The 18,814-nt window shown below is 49.4% G+C and overlaps 7 protein-coding genes across 7 annotated transcripts; 1 reads left to right on the top strand and 6 right to left on the bottom strand.

Annotated features, from left to right (window-relative positions):
• Nucleotides 1-142: 142 nt before the first annotated feature.
• On the bottom strand, nucleotides 143-481 carry N7519_001122 (uncharacterized protein; the record flags this gene model as incomplete). Its single annotated transcript, XM_057287900.1, has 2 exons — nucleotides 143-411; nucleotides 460-481. The coding sequence occupies 2 exons, from the start codon at nucleotides 479-481 to the stop codon at nucleotides 143-145; spliced, it is 291 nt and encodes a 96-aa protein (XP_057153983.1).
• Nucleotides 482-1,437: 956 nt separating this feature from the next.
• On the bottom strand, nucleotides 1,438-1,812 carry N7519_001121 (uncharacterized protein; the record flags this gene model as incomplete). The annotated part of the gene is made up of 1 exon (XM_057287899.1): nucleotides 1,438-1,812. The coding sequence occupies one exon, from the start codon at nucleotides 1,810-1,812 to the stop codon at nucleotides 1,438-1,440; it is 375 nt and encodes a 124-aa protein (XP_057153982.1).
• Nucleotides 1,813-2,023: 211 nt separating this feature from the next.
• Nucleotides 2,024-4,237, bottom strand: N7519_001120 (Zn(II)2Cys6 transcription factor; the record flags this gene model as incomplete). Its single annotated transcript, XM_057287898.1, has 4 exons — nucleotides 2,024-2,091; nucleotides 2,450-3,129; nucleotides 3,192-3,669; nucleotides 3,733-4,237. Coding segments are annotated over 4 exons (1,731 nt in total), but the record flags the coding sequence as incomplete, so codon positions are not given.
• Nucleotides 4,238-5,600: 1,363 nt separating this feature from the next.
• N7519_001119 (uncharacterized protein) lies at nucleotides 5,601-5,933 on the top strand (the record flags this gene model as incomplete). Its single annotated transcript, XM_057287897.1, has 1 exon — nucleotides 5,601-5,933. One exon carries the CDS (start codon nucleotides 5,601-5,603, stop codon nucleotides 5,931-5,933), a length of 333 nt encoding a protein of 110 aa, XP_057153980.1.
• A 759-nt stretch (nucleotides 5,934-6,692) lies between these two features.
• Nucleotides 6,693-8,099, bottom strand: N7519_001118 (SUN domain-containing protein; the record flags this gene model as incomplete). Its single annotated transcript, XM_057287896.1, has 1 exon — nucleotides 6,693-8,099. The coding sequence occupies one exon, from the start codon at nucleotides 8,097-8,099 to the stop codon at nucleotides 6,693-6,695; it is 1,407 nt and encodes a 468-aa protein (XP_057153979.1).
• A 1,864-nt stretch (nucleotides 8,100-9,963) lies between these two features.
• On the bottom strand, nucleotides 9,964-12,442 carry ppm1 (protein C-terminal leucine carboxyl O-methyltransferase ppm1; the record flags this gene model as incomplete). The annotated part of the gene is made up of 7 exons (XM_057287895.1): nucleotides 9,964-10,528; nucleotides 10,567-10,936; nucleotides 10,978-11,259; nucleotides 11,638-11,702; nucleotides 11,755-11,793; nucleotides 11,905-12,035; nucleotides 12,086-12,442. The coding sequence occupies 7 exons, from the start codon at nucleotides 12,440-12,442 to the stop codon at nucleotides 9,964-9,966; spliced, it is 1,809 nt and encodes a 602-aa protein (XP_057153978.1).
• Nucleotides 12,443-13,306: 864 nt separating this feature from the next.
• On the bottom strand, nucleotides 13,307-18,575 carry N7519_001116 (ubiquitin-protein ligase RKR1; the record flags this gene model as incomplete). Its single annotated transcript, XM_057287894.1, has 9 exons — nucleotides 13,307-13,827; nucleotides 13,885-14,188; nucleotides 14,247-14,620; nucleotides 14,670-15,107; nucleotides 15,140-15,987; nucleotides 16,043-17,768; nucleotides 17,826-17,982; nucleotides 18,021-18,218; nucleotides 18,276-18,575. 9 exons carry the CDS (start codon nucleotides 18,573-18,575, stop codon nucleotides 13,307-13,309), a joined length of 4,866 nt encoding a protein of 1,621 aa, XP_057153977.1.
• Between the last annotated feature and the right edge of the window lie 239 nt (nucleotides 18,576-18,814).

Genomic DNA, 18,814 nt, shown 5'->3' with positions numbered 1-18,814 from the left:
AGAAGAGAAGATGTGGGGGAGAGGCCGATGGGGCCGATGAGACCTTGGGGTCACCAGGGTCACCACTTTATCGGGTTGCCCTTTGTTTTCTCACATTCGAAACTTGAAGACTCCACACAACTCAAACAATGGAATGATTTGTTTAATTAGGCATTTGGTTTGGTTTCAATGTTTTCGGTGTTCTGGGGGTTCGGGGAGTTCTGGGAGTTCTGAGTGGCCACATAGCTCTGATATCAGCGCCTTGTTTCTTGAGGCTCTCCTGCTCCAACGTATCGGCAATAGTCCGTTTGAAATCTTGGGTGTAGAGAAGCCATTTGTTGATCTCCTTTGTCTGTCTGTTGCAGCGGGCTGTGATCTCGTCTAGCAGTAAATTGAACTCATTCGAGGTCAGGAAGCTCGCAGCTGAGCACTCTGAATATCATCAGGATGGATGAACTCGAAATTTAGATGATGACTTACCCTGGACATGGTCTTCCTCCATAGTGGGGAAGCTTCGGGTGCTAAAGGATGTGGTAAATAGGGAGATGAAATGGAAGAGATGGGATGGAGAGATGGGGAAACAGATATCTTCTTGGGATATAGATGCGATGCTAAGAGATCTTAATTCTACATGTAGTTACCTTGTGAGCTTGACGGCTCTTGCTATCGAAAGATCTCAGACTTGTGTCTTCTGTGATTCTTATGGCTTCAAGGTGATATTAGAGATACCATACATTAGATATATGTTGTACTAGATATCTACAACCATAACTTCCATGATTTTTTTTCTTCGATGCTTTGCCACCCTATACTTGCGGGGATTTCCGTTTTGGGAAGTTGACGGGAGTGGGTCTCAACGGTGATAGGGCCAACTTTGGAAGAGCATCAAAGATATAAAGACCCTCTCAATCTCAATTTTCTCTTTTTCAATTCACAAAGATTCCAATAAGCAAAATGGCCTCTAACAATGCCCACCCTTCCACCAAAGCATTGCATGCAGACGATGTCCTAAATCTAGTGACCGACGTCGCACCCCCAATCCATCTCTCTACGATCTTCAGATACCCCAATGATCCAGACCAACTTGTCCCATCCGAAGACCCGGTGGTAGGTCCCAAGCCAACACACAGCCAGCCATAACCCCAACCCCAACTAACCGTCCCATCTAGGATGAATTCAACGGCAAGAACTATGTCTATTCCCGCGAGTTCGCACCAAACGCGACTCGCTTCGAATCAGTGCTCTCATCCCTAATAGGCGGCCACGCAGTGAGCTACTCAACAGGACTAGCCGCCCTGCACGCTGCTCTGACACTGCTCAACCCGCGCCGCATCTCCGTGGGCGAGGGATACCACGGCAGCCACGAAGTCATCTCGGTAGTATCGCGTCTGTCCGGGCTACAGAAACTCCCCCCTCGACTGTCCCACCGAAAGCCTAGATGCCGGTGATGTCATCCTACTAGAGACGCCCGTCAACCCGCTGGGCACGGCGTTCAGCATCGAGGAACACGCGCGCAAAGCCCATTCCCGCGGCGCATTCCTCATTGTCGATAGTACGTTTGCACCGCCTGGTTTGCAGGATCCGTTCCTCTGGGGCGCGGATATCGTCATGCATTCCGGATCGAAGTATTTCGGTGGACATAGCGATATGCTGTGTGGCGTGCTTGCTACCAAGCGAGCCGATTGGACGAAACAGTTGTTTGAGGATAGAATCGCGCTTGGCAGTGTGATGGGGAATATGGAGAGCTGGCTCGGGATCCGGAGTCTGCGCACGCTGGAGGTCCGGGTTCAGCGGGCTAGCCAGAATTCGGCTAGGTTGATTTCCTGGCTTCATGCTGCTATGCAAGCCTCATCTCCTGCTGAGGGCAGTGACGAGATGATTGTTCAATCGGTTTTAAAGAAGATTTACCATGCCAGTTTGCAGGACGAGCCGTGGTTGCAGAAGCAGATGCCGAATGGCTTTGGACCTGTCTTCTCTATTGTCTTGGACAATGAGGAGTTTGCGAAGGTTTTGCCAACTAAGCTTCACTTCTTCCAGCATGCTACTAGTCTAGGCGGGGTTGAGTCTTTGATTGAGTGGCGGGCTTTGTCGGATCCCAGAGTTGACCGGAAGCTGTTGAGAGTTAGCGTTGGACTCGAGAACTGGGAGGACCTGAAGAATGACTTGCTCCAGGCGTTCAAGTCGCTCTTGGGGTGACAGCAAACTTAGAGTGCTAGATCACGTCCATGGACAACGATAGTCGCATGAGCGGCCTGGTCTTCTGGGGTAGTCCTTTTTATATGCCATTTTGTTGGTCTTTTAAACGTCTGGTTATGTATATATCTTGCCCCCTACTTAGTTTGTTGGCTACGCAGAACAGACAAGAGCCAAAAAAAGGCTTAATTTATGAATGCGACTTTCTATGTATAACCTTTGATGAGAGATCTTGGTTATATTCGATGCTTATTATGTTATATGAGAAGACAGTCACGACCCAATCGACCAATATCAAATATCCACTGCGACGAAGTCTCCAAGCGTTCTTCCTGGTCCCAATAATCTTTCAGGATCTTGGCTGCATTGATAACGTTCAAGCATCTCGTAGCAGTCCAGAACTTCTCTAAAGATTCGACCAAAAAGTCTTTCTGGGCCCGAGACCGACACTCCAAGCCCGCCACGAAGATAGCCCACAGAACACATTTGAAAAGCGCCTCGTCGTCTTTCAAACTATCGATCAGACCCAACAGCTCAGAGACCAAATCATCCTGCATTGTGGTGGATTTTGTGAGTGCATCAAGAATGCGTCTCCCATATAGCAAGGCCCCGGTTTTGAACGCCTGCGATAATGTGCAGAGATTATTGATTTCGTCTAGCGAAGACTGTCCGGAGCGTTGGACACTCGAAGCCCAGGCGTAACTGTCAAAGTCTTGGATGAGTTCCATCATCGCGGTGGTATTTGTTATATGCGTTTGGAGAGCAGCGCCGTCCGGCAACTGTCCTGCGATGGCGTCCCTCTCGTTAGAGAGAAATTGTATCGCCGTCAACAGGAACTCCGGACATCCAAGGAAAGACTGTTCAATTTCTTCATGCGGTTGCCTCTCTGCTTGGCCGTGAAATATGAATTCAGACAGTAGTTTTGGTCGTAAAAATGTTGCCCCCAGTGTTTCGATTCTATTTTGTAAGTCAGTCTCCCGCATGGCTTTATACCATCCAATTGGCTTAGTGTAACTCACAAATGAATCTGGCTGGAGATGAACTCCCAGATCTGCTGTACCGTCTCGCCAGGTCCATTATTAATTCCAGCTTGCGCCTCCAGCAGCGGCCGGTGGGATGTAATCAAACTCTTCGCACCCTCGAGATGGAAATTCCAGCCTTCACTTCCGGATTCAAGGAGATCGAGGAAAATAAGAAGAAATATGCTAGCGACAGTTGTGTCGCTCTTCTCTATTCTTCCGTCACTAAGTACTCGAGAGAGCGCTTCCATGGCTTGATGTTTGAAAAGTAGCGCATCGCGATTGGCATCAAAGCGACCAGCGGATGTCGGAGCTTGAAGTTGATGGAACGACTGGCCTGTATTGGCATGATGTCGCGCCGCGAGAGCAAGTATGCCCTTCTGTAAGACCGGATCTTTCAACCCGAAGGGGATCAGACTCCGGAATGGATTTCTGGCGCTGTCGTATACAATGAACAATTTGCATATGCGTTCGTTATCTGAATGCGATGTCAGCTATTAATACCCCCGGTGCCAGAGCTCCCTTTGCATGTGAATCTTACAGTAGTCTATATAATATTTCGAAGTTTGATCTAGGTTTGCCATAGACGGGTCTTGCAAGGTAACCGGCAGGGTTCTTCTGCCAGCAGAAGCTTGGACCAGCGCACGAGACGATTTCTGCGGTGTCAATATCGCGGATTTCTTAATTCTTGAAGTGTGCACAGGAGTGCCATCTGCCAGACCTTCATACGAATGGCCTTGCATCTTTCCGCGAATCGCCACGCCCTTGACCCACCTCAGCGGTCTTTTGTCGAAGCATTCCATGCCGGCTCTCTCGCACTTGGTGCATGGTGTTCCGGACTGGTCGCATTGAATGCGGCGGCTGCGACATGTCCAGCATGGATAGCATACTGTCTCCATTTGGATATGGCATAGGGAATGTGGAATGTGGAATGTGGCAAGGAAAGGTATAAGATAAGACTCGCGGTTGGGCAGGCCGGGGTGAAGATTTGCTGACTGAGCATACCCGCCGACGCCGCCTTTCCTTGAAACAATGCGGTTCTGAACCTATATATATCTTTTGATCCATCAACTTCGCAAATTCAGTCTCATACTCGGTGTCTGTTAATTTTGCTCTACTAGAAGATAGAGAGAAACACGAGAGAATGGGTAGAAAAAGAGATCAAATATTCCAAGGGTTACTAGAGATGATAGAGTTGATCTATACAAAGTAGACGCCACTGAGAGGCTAGTCAGTCCTTATGAGTGACTATGGCTGCTATGCATGAATAGATTTTTGCTTTATCGCATCCTTTCAATCTATATCATACGACTCCGATATAGATATTCCCTCCAATTGATAATCCAAACCTTCAAAAGTCATATTGTATCATATGGTAATAGAATAGACCTTTGAATCCAATTCTGCGGGTTCAGATCCGCAAGACTGCCAGACCAAAAACAGAGATACTGTACAGCTCTGGGTGGAAGAAGAACGAAAGCTACAACTCTCAAGTCCACACTGGATAGGAATAGCAACCTGATTGCAAGGATACACCTTTGAAGCCGTTGCAGAAGAAGGAAGGATGGATATGGCTGAGCTGGAGTATGCACACCACACCGTCGCCGTCCAGCGACAGTGGGGCTTCTTGGAGTCACACTAAGTCACATTTGACGAGTCAATGAGATTAGCAACGGAAGAGACCGAGCTATCTGAGACATGCAAGACCCAAACAAACGGACTTGCAGCAACCCCCAATCCTCGAATTGCTGCATCCAATGCGGGCCCGACGACCCAGAGAGAGCAGGCGCCGTCGAGCCAATCAGGCACGGCAGACAGCAAGATCAAATCAAAGGAAGCGAGGACAAGCCACTATAGCAGATTAGACCTGAAAATTGGGGGCCGAAGAGCGGTCCTTGAGAAGAGAGATGCTTACTCTCCGGTCAAAATTCCCAGGGCCGTATCCGTATAATTAGAACATCCTTGGAATTCATTCCGCATGATCCAACACAGATTTTAATTGGTCGACCCACTAGTCACACAGCCACGCTGATTGGTCTGCTCGGGTCCTGACATCATTTGGCGTGGGAATCCGTGGCCGCCATGCCTATTTGGGAAGAATATCACAACTGTATGGTCGGTTTTAGCAATCCCTTCGCGTTTCAGTTGCTTAGGCGTAGACAGGAGGTTTTAGCGTGTAGGTTATGTTTACTTATATAGCTGCTAGTGTTCGCACACTAAGTGTAGTCTACTGTTTCCTATCTCTATAACCAATCCTCTGACAGAAACTACTTCGAATCGACATTTGTATACCAACAAGAAAGAATCTGACATTGACACCTTCATTTGACTACAGTGCGTGTCCATATAATCCCACACCATGTCCCTTGCCCAATAACTAACGAGACCTTTTGTCTTCTTCAGACCACAATGCCTGCCATCCCACCCACAATAGACGCAAAAATCACACAGTCCTCCACAATGGATAACACGGTCAGCCTGCTCAAGCGGAGTGGCATGGACGACCCCGACAAATACCCGCTCTACATCTTCCTCATCATCGCTGGCTGCATTGTAGGATCACTCATTGGGTTCAGTGTATACAGTATGTTCTACGGCCTTGACGACTCAGATAGGTTCAAGGACATGTCCCACGAGCAACGAAACTACATGCGCGAGACCAGACAGCGGAATTTGAACATGCTGGCTGTTGAGGCGAGGAGACCTGATATGATTGTTCCTATCAGGGAATCGAATGCTTGAGTCGTTTCGGTCTGGCGTTTGGGATTGGGATTTCTACATGTGGATTGAGGGCAAGGAATTGTTTGGATCTGCCTACGTATAATTTATGTATGTTAAATGCGGGCTCTGATAGTAATGATGCATGTATATGGCGTATCATATACCGGAACATAGATAATTTCAATCTTTGTTTATATCTACCAAGTATGTCAAGGGCAGTGGAATGCTTGACCCGGGGGAATCAAAGCGAGGACGACTGGTGAGAGAGCGCTCAGTATATTCTATGAAGACCTAGCCGGGATTGCAAAAGATCCCAGTGGTAAGGATTGACGAATAAAAACAAAGAACACTATTTTTCCAATGTCCAACCAAAAAGACACGGTTGGTTTCAGTCTCAACCAGCTGTCATATGTAACCAAAAAGCAAAACCCCTTGCGTACCAGAAGCAATAAAAGCGAATATTCAACAAGCTGAAAAGAAAAGAGCAATGCTGAGGAGCAAAGGGATATAAAAAGTCATGAAGCAGAGTAAAAATGTCCAACGTTGAGCGTCGTCAAGAAAGGGCATCCAAGGGATGTGAAGAATCATAAAAAGGGGGATTATGTAGAAGAATTAAAAAAATGTGAAAGAATCGAACAATAATGCCCGCGGAGTTCCAATTAGATTGATTACCGCGGGCAGATATAATGCGGAAAGGATGCCCCAAGGTGGTGTCTGTACACACCCCGTACATATATGCAATATTGTGCAGTCAATACAGCCGAATCAGGGGGAGCTGATTTAGATGTTCATGACCATGGCGGCAATGGCGCCGAAGGCCAGGGTGAACATGGAAACGGTAGCGCTGGTAGCACCGCCAGTGGCGGAAGATGTGGACGCAGCGGCAGCGGCAGCGGTCGTCGTGGAGGCCGCTTGGATTTCAGCAGAACCAGTCAGGACGTGCGGCTGGTAGGTATAGCTTAGTGTCGGGCTCGACTTGGGCAGGCGGGTGCTGGGGCTAGTGACGCTCAAGGCGGAGGTCGTAGAAGAGGTGGAGCTAGCAGTGGAGGTGGAGCTAGAGGTAGGAGTCGGGGTCGAGGTGGAAGTCTCCGAGGGAGTAGAGGTAGAGGTGAGGGTCTCGGTAGTGCTAGTGCTGGTAGGAGTAGGAGTAGGGGTCGAGGTGCTAGTGCTAGTGCTGGAGCTGGAGCTGGAGCTGCTAGTGGAGGTAGGAGTGCTGGTGGAAACCTCGATGGTCTCGGACGAAGTGCTGCCACTACCCTCATTCTCGAAGACAACAATGTGCGCGGTGGAGCCCTTGGGGACGGTCACAACGCAGCCCGTAGCGCCGCCAGCGCCAACGAAGGGCTCACCGATCATCTCGTTGACGTTGTTGACAGCAGGGTCGATCCTGCAGGGCAGGCCGTTGCAGCCGCCACCCTCACACTCAATCTCGATACCGAAGTCAGGCTTGACATTGCGGAAGGGGGTGGTGGGTTCCAAGTAGATAGGGTTCCAGCCGATCTTCAGGAAGGTCTCGCCATTGTCGTCCATGTTGGCACCAGCGGTGTACGGAGACCAGTTACCGACGGGATTCTCGGAGGTACCCCAAATGCAGCCTTCCTCCGCGGTGACACCTGGAGCATTAATGTAGTAATGGGCAGCAGTGGAGCACCAGTAGGACATGCCGGGCACGGCCAGATCGGCCAGTTCATCGACCATGGTGGGGATAAGCATGGCCTCATTTCCGGGTAGAACAGTCTGGCAGAAAGAGACAGACTTTCCAGCCTTGTTGTGGGCCTTGACAGGACCAGTGGCCGACTCACAGTAGTCGCGGTCGGGGAAGGGTTTGTGGATTTTACCGTCGTCGTCACAGTACAGACCACCCCTCATGGACATAGGGTAAGAGTAGGACGTCGCCTTGGGATCCCACTGCATAGACACTTGACCGGGAGGGCAAGCGTAAGGGCAGTAGTTGCCAGGTTCGCAGGGCTCGTCGGGGCTCATAGCCCAACCGGCGTTTTGCTCATGCGGGGTGATTTCCACCAGGCCAGCGTCAGTGGGGAACTCACACTTTCCACCCCTCTTTCCCAGAGCCACATCACGAGTCTCGTGGTGATGGTTGTGGCCATGGCTATGTTTTGCGGCTTCAGCGCTCGCAATGAGGGCAACAAGCGCCGCTGCGCGGAAGGATGTGATCTGGAACTTCATCGTGTCAGGGGGAAAGACCTAGCAGATTGATAAATATCAATAAAGAATGAATATATGAAGCGAATGGCTAAGTCAAACGAGTGACAAAAAAAATATACGGCCGATGGCCAAGGACAGACACAGTGCTCACAGAGAATGAAGGTCAAGACGAGAGAAGGAAAGAGATGGGGAAAAGCACCAAGAAAAGGGACACGGCCTCTAGGGTCCCGGCTCAGGTCCACGAGTCTGCTAGCCTAAAAGAGCGTTAGATCTGGGATGATGTGCGCGCAATTCCGGCGTCGAGCAAGTAGCCCCGACTTTCATGAGCGGCTCGTCCGTGATTGCCCATAATTCCCATAATTTCCATAATTGCTCCCCCAAACTGGAATTATGGGCGCAGCCTTGGACCCCCAAAAAGCTGTGCCCCTGAAGCAAAACTCCACTAGTGGGCAGCCATATGGACCCGCTAGACACTTAGTGTCAGGGGCAGTGAGAGTCTGCAGCCAATGATGAACGGCATTACCCCGATGGTTCCTGCTTGGCAGGGGCAGTAAGGCCAATAAGCTAAGAGCTGTGCTTTTGTGGAGTTGTCCCGCGAACTCTTTCAACGGGAAAAAGATAAAATTCAAAATCCTCAAATGAAGAGGATGGAGGAGAGTGGAGGAGAAGAGGAACGCGTTGCTCGGCGCAACGTTTGGGAACCTTCAGGGCTGGAGATCTATCACATGACGTCTCAACATCCAACTTATAACCTTTGAACTTGCAGCCTTGCAATAAATCTATGGATGCTGCATTGCAAAACAAACCAAGTGAACTTGGAGTACATCGGACATTCCATACCAAAGGAAGAGAACTCCACCGAAGCACATGAATGGGCCGATATTCCCAAGCGGGAGAGATTGCCCTTTTAGCCTAGTAACCGTCAATCCCAATCAAACCCACCATCCTGCACCGGTCTGGACTTGTTGATCATCAAGTGGACTTTGATAGGCACGGCATCACTTGGCCGAGAGTCCGAAGTCCTTAGAACGTGTTGTTCCGACTGCCTAATGTGTGGCTTGGTTAAAGCTTGGCCTAGGAGAGATGATGGGGTTTTTGATGGCATAGCAAGAGATCGACAAGATCACCACTGTGATCACTCTGGCCACGATCTCCATTCGATGCTATGTACAAGACGCACCAGAGTTACATAAATAGTAAAGTACGCATTGTGAGGAATGTCCGGTATCGCCCGTGCCTGTAATTGGTAGGAATATCAATGCAAAAAGCATGGAGCTGATTTAGTACATGATGCAGGCGTCGAATGTCGATATCTTCAATGGCTTATCAGATTATTCCAAGTCTTTCAGGGCTACTCTGTACGTCATTAATGATAGAAGACAAGTAACTCTTTATACTACTTCAGACTTTGATCATTGGTGAGATATCTGTCAGATAGTCCAGCAGCCCTGAACGGTAGGTATCTTGCATCAGCTTCGATTACATCCTGCTGCAACGGGTGCTAAGAGTGGATGCCGAGAAAGGCAATGCATCACGCACGATAAACAGGATATCTTTTGAGTTTGCTGCAAGGACTGTTGATGTTCCTCGCATGGTGAATATCCACTCGGCCTATCACCTGGATTTTGCGGGCCCCAGTGCATCTAACAATATATGACAGGTCGCATTGAAACGACCACACCGTTATATTGTATAGATACTCAAATTGTCTTGCTGATGACGAGCCTCGTAGGCCTGCACTTCGACCGGAGTAAAGGTGTGGAATATAGGGGTGTGATTTGCTCTGTAGGTGCTTCTTGGTGATTTTGGTTTGTATTTTCAGATATACATCATGGGCTTTCGTTATAGGGCTGTATCATCAGACATCAAATATTCACAAATGAAGTTACTCGCCTCGTTGACCCTCTAGGTCCTTCCACCCAGCAAAAGCCGCAATATCATCGCGATCTCTCCATCCCCATGCAATACAATAATGCCGTGCAAGCAACTGCCACTCCTCCATCTCATCGAGCATCTCTAGCCCAGCAACTCTTTCTTTCTCATCCTCGTTAACCCACCGCTTCCAAATAAACTCGATATCAGCCGCAGCTTGGCCATCACCAAAGCCCTGGTCTTGGAAGCGGTCTCGCTGCGCCTCAAGCGACGCATACCTAGAGAGAGTCTTGAGCTGGATTCCCCGGGCCGCAAGATTCGACACCATCGTACGACCAAAGGCATCATTCGGCCGAATAGGCTCATAAAGAACCAACCCGAGCGGAGCGACATTCATCTGCGCCTCCTGCAAGCCGTCGCCAGTTCCAGGTACTACACGCCCATGACCAAAAAGACGCTGCGTGAAGAATGCAACCACCTGCTCCGCTTCGGCAGGCGATAGATAGACCAAACAGCACTCGGAGATCAGCAAAGTCGGTAGTCCCGTTTCCACGCCTGGCAGTGCTGCGGCGGGGTCACTGCATGTCGACAGCGACCGCAGGTCAACCGGGTGGACATGGTACGACGGCGAATGGAGCGCGTCGCCGGCCTCCGACACGGTAACTCGAGTATCCTTTTCCACGAAACCTGCGACGAGTCGATCCCCAGCGCGTTCTGTAGCACAGGCGCCGATCTAATCGCGCGGATCTTCTCCGCTGTGTTCACGGCGAAATCGAGCTCGTGGTAGACGAAGTCCGGGGTTTGGCGCGACGAGAGAAGCCGGAAGACGCGCGTGTCCGACCCGGCGCCTGAGAGATATGATCTGTTTCTTGTGTGTATTTCCCGGCGAGGACGGGCCGAGGAAACGCGCCACGAGCTGGTCAATGGCTGTTGTGCGGGCGTAGGTTCCTGGGGCGCGGGAGGTGTCCCGGTCAGCCATAGGCTCTCTTGTCATTTGGGATAGCATAGTCTGGAAAAACGGACTCACCTCTGTTGATAATTGGCAATCGCCGCGTCGCCGACCCGGGAGGTGTCAATGCCGCCGCGTACGCATCCTCTAGGTATCCTAGCTCGACGGCGCTGAGGCGGGACACGCTTGCGTCATTGTCTGTGCCTTGAACGATGCGGTCTTTTCCAGAAGGGAATCCAGCTTCTTCTGTGCGACCTATGCCGCGGCCTCGACCTCGGCCTCGTCGGAGAGTGTTGAGGTTGGGAATGTGAGTGGCCATGGGGAATGGAGGAAGCTTGGAGCTCTTGGTGGGGTAGCTATCTGCCCAAGTGGGCATGGATCTCGTCATATTCTCCGTCTGTCTACATATTAATATTTTCAAACTACCTACTAGTTTCAGAGTTATATCTTTATCAATTTATTCCAACTACACCCTCGACCCTACCCCTTGTTTAATCGACCCGGTAACTACACTAACCTTGCCCAGGTGGACAGTTGTAAGATTCAACCTCAATGGAAGCTCTTCAGGCTTATAAAACCAGTGAATTATGTCCAGCAGCAAAAACAGTTGCAAAAGTGCACTGGAAACACCACCAAGCTATCACAGTGGTAGGCCTATCTAACTCTCCCAAGCGCAATTCCCCTGCTAATATATGTCTTGGTAGAATTGCTACTAGGTCCGCACCTAAGCCAACTTACTTTTGGCAAAGGCAATAGCCTGTGCGCCATACTCAGCTCCGTAGCCCTGGTGCGTCGCACCGTTACTGCCGTTGCAGCAGTATGGGTCTGGGGCGTCGCAGTACGATTGGATCTTACTGGCCAGGGGCAAGAGAAGCCAGAAGGACGTGCGTCAAACTATATCTCGAGCGTTAGGTCCAAAGCTCCCAAGTTCAAGGGGAATATAGGGAAGTCCATACGCCACCAGCAGCACAAGTTCCAACATTATACGGCAATCCTGCCACATACAGTGGATCACCCATGAAGATGGCTGCCTTGACCATGTTCACAGCGGATGTCGACAGCTGTACCGCAGTGTTGGTGTAGCCTTGGTTTGGTACGCCGCCGCCGCACAAGGCTGCGTCCATGATTTCACCACCCTGAAGCATCGTAAGAAGTTGGTCTTTCGCGAAGAGGAAATACAGCTCACCTGGGAATATCCGACCAGAACAAGCTTGGTTGATGGACACTGTTTGTTATAGGAGTTCACAGCCGAGGCGACAGCTGCGATACCCTGGGCAACTGAGTTCGAGTAGCTCACGCCGCCGCAAGACGATTGTCCACCACATGCAGGGTAGCTGATGGCCTCGGCTGTGGAGCCTGAGTAGGCACTGAGGAGGCCATTGACAACTGTGCTGGATGAGCCGTATCCGGGAGATACGGTGGTCTCGCGTGCGCCAAAGATGTGGACGCTCGGGCAGTCGACACGTTTCTCAATGTCAGGTTCGGCCGGGACAGCCAGAGCGCTGCCGGCAAGGAGGGAGAACGTCAAGATATTGGAAATCATAGTGTTAATGGATATCAGTCAGAAGTGCAAGCTAGTTGTGGCCTTGGATATATTCAGGTGTGAAAGTGGGTATGAAGTTCGAACAGAGGAGACAACGGTTGCTTTATGTAGATGTAGAACGTCCCCTTGTCAATTGGAGAAGAGCATTGCATTTGCCGTATAATAGGTCAGCAAGAAATGAAAGTTGTTCCTTTGGACCGAGGGGAGATTTTTGCCTAATGGCCATTTGGAGTATGAAACCTCATCTGCGTTGTAGCAAGGTCGGCAGTTTCAGCCGTGAAGAAATGGAACAGGAGCCACCCGGGCACACAATTAGGCTAAATCAACCGATGTATAGGCTTGGACCAGGCTAGAATGGTTCAAACTTGACAGGCTATTGGATGTGGGGTTGGAAATGTGATGTCCTGTGCCATTTCTCCGCGTTATTATAGGCAATAGAATCGTCAGATCTTTCTGGGGTATGGAATGGGGATTCTCGCTCTAACTGACTTTGGACGAGCTATAATTCTTCGCATATATCTCGGCAAAAAGAACTATATCGATTTCCAGAGCCCTAGCTAGGTATAGAGATCTAACTGTAATACTGTGATTATCAAGAGACGCTCTCAGCATCGACACCGAGGATAGTCAGTTCAACTTCCCAATCGGGAATGGCTCGAAACGTCCCTGTTTCATTGGTCTCAGCTACAGTGTCAAGTATGCAGGGTACTAAAGGTAGGTGGTCCTTTTATTCCTGCTGGAATTTGAGATGCTGAAAAATAGGGTCCTGCTTCGTTCGCGGCTATCGGGCCGAATCCGAGGGCCCTGCCCTGTGTTTGTCATGCCATGTCTCTTTTCTATGTACAAGTGAACTTAACAAAGTATCTAAACATACACAAAGTTGTTTCGGCAAAGCGGACAAGTGCTCTGGTTGCTGCTCTTGAACCAGCGGAACAGACAGACCGAGTGGAAGGTGTTCTTGCAAGTGGCACACCGTTTGTTCGGTGTCTGCATGTCTGTTGAGATAACAGAGTAACAGATAGCGCACTCGCTCTGACCCTTCAGAGCACCTTGGACGTTTCGTCGGAAAGCCAATAATCCGTCAACCAGGTTGCCATTGGCAAACATGATCACTCCCTGGATCGTCAGCAGCCAGCTCTTCCATTTCTTCTCGTCCACAAGCACGCGACTTCGACCGACAACCAACGCCGGTTGAAGCGGGTACGCAGGTGGAAGAGTGATAGAAATAGCAACTGGAGGCGACTCCTCGTCGACTGGAATGCTGGCAATGATTTCGCCCGTCTTCGGGGAAATCTTCACCTCCAGTGCGCGTTCTTCGTTTGCATCCTGTGTGGCAATCCAGTCGGTCACACTTCTGAGTGCATCCTGAACGACGAGGGGGAGATCTGAAAACAGTATTAGTTATAATTTCTCGTTCAAAGGGGCTCACCACCAAAGATCACTCACGTATTTTTCAGTCCAGGCTTCCACCGGACCCTTGATGCGTTTCTTGGTGTCAATCCACCAATTCTTGGTCATGTTGGCAGAATATCTCAGGCACAGATAGTACAAATGTACCAGGAGCCATTGTGTTTCCTTTTCGGCACTCTCGGACTCATCCGGCTCAAATGATCGAATATCAAGCTTGGATGCATCGATCATCTTTCCATGTGATTTCTGAAGGAAATCAAACGTGAACTCTAGCAGTGGGATGAGGATATTGTTTTCTCTGATGCTCGATGTGTAGTACTCTTGGACAGGGAGCGACTTGTCGGACTGTTAGCAAGGTTATTTTACAGTTTGTCATGGAGCAGTCAAAACTTACAGCATTTGAGAAATGGTCAAACACCACCTTCCAGCTAAGAAGGTACGCCCGCATACTGGTCCACATCTTGTCATCTCCGTACCCAGCAGAGACCATTTGCATTGTCGGGGGTTCAAGCAATAGAGACACGAGCTCATCAGGAAGGCTGACTGCAGTCTTGGATAAAGCGACCTCAAAAGATACCTTCTCCTGAGCATGGGGGATATAGTGATGGAGAATTGTGTAAGCAGTTCGTTGAACTGCTCGACTGTGCGCAGTCAGAAGGTGGAACGTTCCACTGACATCCTCCAGCTTGTCAACAGGAATAGTGTTAATCAGGCGTCGTAATAAGTCAACGGCAACATCCCGAGGTTGGTGGAATGTGGTTGAGGAATCTATGTTTCGTTAGACAGATCAGTGATGAGAGAAATCTAAAGCGCTTACCGAACGTGTCAATGGTGGAGGCCAGGGCATTGTAAAGACCGACCTTCCGGTCTAACCAAGCATCCTGGACGTCGTCATTGCTGTCGTCACTTTCCGATATAGACTTCAATCGTGCGAAGAGTCTGAAAGATGACACTAGTAATGGTAGACCCTCTTCGCCTCCATTGGTTTCCCGCAATGCAGAGTTTAGGATGCCCATGCTTTCTTCCCAATGAGATCCATAGATCTCCCCGAGAGCTGGAAGGACAAGAGAAAGAGTCTGGATAACTTCGGATTTCAAACCGAGAGATATTGAGTCGGATTGGAGACATTCAATCAAATTCTTGGCGAGGAAGACTAGTCTCTGTGTCGGAATGGTGGAGACAACATCTTCTTCCCAGACAATAGGATATTCAACAGAGCCAGCTTCCGCAATCCTGTGGACAGTTAGTATTGGTACTATATTTGCTAATCTGTTGTCAGACACTTACCAACTTGGGAAGGATCCTGGGGCTTGAGTCCAGTGGAATCGGCAATTAGCTCATTGCAGATTCTGTTTCCGATGGTATTTGAAAGTATGGAGCTTCGCAACACCGCGAACCAGGATGCTGAGCGTATGAGATTCGCTGTCCGCGCCTCTCTGCAGATCTTTGCAACGTCCTCCGATGATTTTGACTTTTGCAATGAATCCGCAACAGTCATTATCTTGACGAAGGCTTCGCCAACCCTATAATCCAAGGGATTTGTACCCTTTAGTTCCTCTAGTCTGGTTTCCCAAAACTCGACAAACAAAGAGGAAATGGTCTTCTCGGGTGCGAAACTGACTGGCTCACTGTCGCGAATCCACTCACCGACCACCTTGCGGCCAGCAAAAACAATCTCCATGTACTCTTCTCGCTGATCAGCCAGCTCGAGACCTGAGATGCCGTTGCAATTCTCAATGCTCAAATCGTCATCTATAAGTTGAATTGCCAAGGGCAAGAAATGGAACAAAGTCTCTAGGTCCGCTTGGCCCATATGTTTCAGTAAGTCAGAAGAAGAGAGAATGTTGATGGTGAAGATTGCCAGGCGGAATGCAGAAGAGCGATGGTCTGCATCGCGAGGAATAGTCAGCCATAACCCCTCGAAGGACTCAGATAGTTCACGCTGGATCAAGTGAACGGCGCCTCCTAGGGGACTTGTTATAGCAATGGAGGGGCGAGGTGGAAGTTGGAGAAAGGGGGTCAGGGATTCCTCCCATGCACGACGAGAGGGCAAAATATCCTTCACGGTACTGGTTGCGCCTTCAGCCGTAAGACCTGGCAGCAATTCCTCTGCGATAGCAAGAAGTGATTCAATCCTGAATCAAATTTAGTACAATTTCCTATAAACCATGGTGGTAATGGAGCACTCACGACAATGATTCTTCATCCACATGGTTGAATCCATGTTGGAGAATTTCGATGCCTGACTTGGCACTCGTATCGCCAACACCAGATTCTTTCAATGATTTCAACAGAGCTTCTGCCAAGCTTGCCACCTCTTCAGATGGTGATTCAGTGAGGAAAAGTAGCTTCCCTGCTAACTTCGATCCATGTGTTCCATTTTGGAACCCCCGAACTGATGATGGTGCAGACTTTCCAATATGAGAAAGCCCATGCAAGGCATCAAAGACTTTATCATCTGAAGATAACGCCTCGATCAAAGATAAAAATATTTGATCCATCAATTCGCCGTGTGATGATTTGTTTTGAAGAACTGCAATGATGATAGGCCAATGAGCATGACTACCTTGGCAAGCTTTGTCAAGGGCCCGCACAACAAGTGAGTTAAGCTTGTCTTTGTGCTCAGCATCGTTGAAATCGAGAGAAGAAAGTAAGTTTTGGAGTACATGCACATTAGACTGCTCTAGCTCCAAGGCCAATGCTCGCTCAACAACATTCTCGAAACTGGACGCGAATCCATCCCACTCCCGACATTCTAAGATGATTGTAATCAATCGATCAGCAGACGGTGAAATCAAAAGCTCCGGTGCATCATTTTGCACAAAGCTTTGGAGGCCCTGTGACATTTTGGCGACATATGGAAGGCTGCGAACACACTCCGCCACTGTGGCGGCCGCCCCATATGGCTTCCCATTACGGGTGCGCAGGACTTCGAGACAACCTTCCAGAAGGGAAGTGCTTGTTCTTTGAAATACCTCAGATACTTGAGACTCGACCTCGGTATCTGCGGTCCGTGAGAGAACAGCAGACTCCAAATCCAAGAGGCGTTTGGATTGGGCACATATTAAGTCTTGAGATCCACGGAAGTCCTTTGACTGTTCTGGGGCTGATAGCTTCACAGCTTCCAGCAGCCCATCGGAAAGGGATGTACACAATGATTCCAGTTCCTGGGCTGGTTCGGCGGAAGCCAGAGTGGAAACATAATCTACACAAGTTCCTTCGGCTAACTCAGCCGGAAGTGACCATTGTGTCAGCTCTGGGTCCATTCTTACATACTGCACCACCAAGGGAAACAGTCTCTGCGTGATGAATTCGGATTTTTGCTCCTGCGGGACCAATGTTGCAAGCCATGTTCCTATCTGGGTATAGGATTTCCATCCGATAGCAAGATTTGAGCGCGGTTCTTCTCTCGAGTTGAGACCTTCTTGTAAAGCCTCAGTCAAGGTGATTGCACTGGCAGAGGTGATCCCATGGGCAGCAGTGGCCTTGTCAACACCTGCTAGTACTTCTTGGGGAATGATTCGAAGCAATTGGTCTAGGTTTGACCAAAAGTTAGAATGTCCACCCTCGGACCCTTTCTGCATGTACTGGCGCAATCTCTTCGAGGCAGATGATTTCCCAGTGTAGTCATCTGTCCATATTTGAGGCCTCAGCGAAGATAATAAGAGGAGGGACTCTGACAATTCGGTAGCCGATCCGATTTGCTGAAGAGACAAAGATTTCCCAATGACGGCTGAGCTGAGAGTCTTCCAGTCGATCCATCCAGGCTCCCGCGAAACCGCAGATCGGAGCAGCATGTATACGGACCGGCGAACATATGGATCATCGTGGTAACAGAGAGCCCACAAGTTCTTGCTGGCTAACAGGTTCTCGATTTCTGTTATGTTCTTCTGTAAATCTTCATCGGACGAATTGCCTAGGCGCATTGGATTGTTAGATAGAAAGTATTGCAAGGTAGACACGCTTAACATACCTAGTACGCGGTTGAAAAGCAAAATCGCGGCTCCCGCAACACGGGCATATTTCCCCTCGGCATCGTCCCTCTTCACTGTCCTTTCATCACTCAATGTCAAGGCTGTTTGGTGAAGAATGACATCATCCACAAAGTCCAAAATGGAGGTTTGGTAGATCTTCCAAACGTTGTTTCTTTTTTTTCGGTTGAAAAGACTTTCGTGAATGATTCAAGGGCGGCACGGTGGACTGGCCGGTCGTTATCGTAGATTCCTGCGATCCATGCTCCGATGACCTTTGGTAAATTGGGCACGATGCGCTTCCCAACAAGACCAGAAATTGTACCTTGTATCGGATGGGCAACTTGGCGTACTCGGCGAGACAGATCGATCGAGAGTCTGGGATAAATTCTGACCTGGGGAAAAGCATTGTTACTACTTGGTGTTTGTATATAGAAGCAATCTAGACATACCCATGCATCTAGAAACCCGTCATCTAGAGTTCCCTTCTTGACTTCAACTCTTGATATATGGTCTCGCAGCTCTTCTAGAGCCTTCAATCGTGTAATGTCATCTTTCTTTAGTAAATTCTTGAAGGCGATGACTACTTGCTGGTCCGCAATGCGAGAAAGATCTGGAGGTGCTGCAATGTATGTGAGAGCAGACGGGTCCTTTCCCTCGCTGGAGAGACCACCGGGAAAGCCCCCAAATGCCCCGAAGGCACTGGCAGCAGCGCGACTGCTGGAGGCCTGGGACTTGAACTTTTTGCTCATGTGGGGTATGAGGTCAGCGGGATAAGCAAGTAGTGGGGGAGGACCTCGAAATTGAAGATTTAGAAAGGCTTGAGAGAGCAAGAGGGTCTCGTTGTAGGGTAGAGTGTGATTTGAACGCTATATCACTCTTCCATCGCATGTGTGAAGGTGCAAGCACATTCAATATCAAATCCCCAAAAGAGTTCCGCGGGACCAAGATAGCCATCACGTGAGTTTGTGTCATCGCTGTCCCAAATAGG

The sequence above is a fragment of the Penicillium mononematosum genome, assembly GCF_028829835.1.
Source record: "Penicillium mononematosum strain IBT 11891 chromosome Unknown utg000001l:1.0-4488741.0:1.0-4491989.0, whole genome shotgun sequence".
Classification (NCBI taxonomy): domain Eukaryota; kingdom Fungi; phylum Ascomycota; class Eurotiomycetes; order Eurotiales; family Aspergillaceae; genus Penicillium; species Penicillium mononematosum.
Note: the sequence above shows the minus strand (reverse complement) of the source record. Positions and strands in the feature narration are given on the sequence as shown.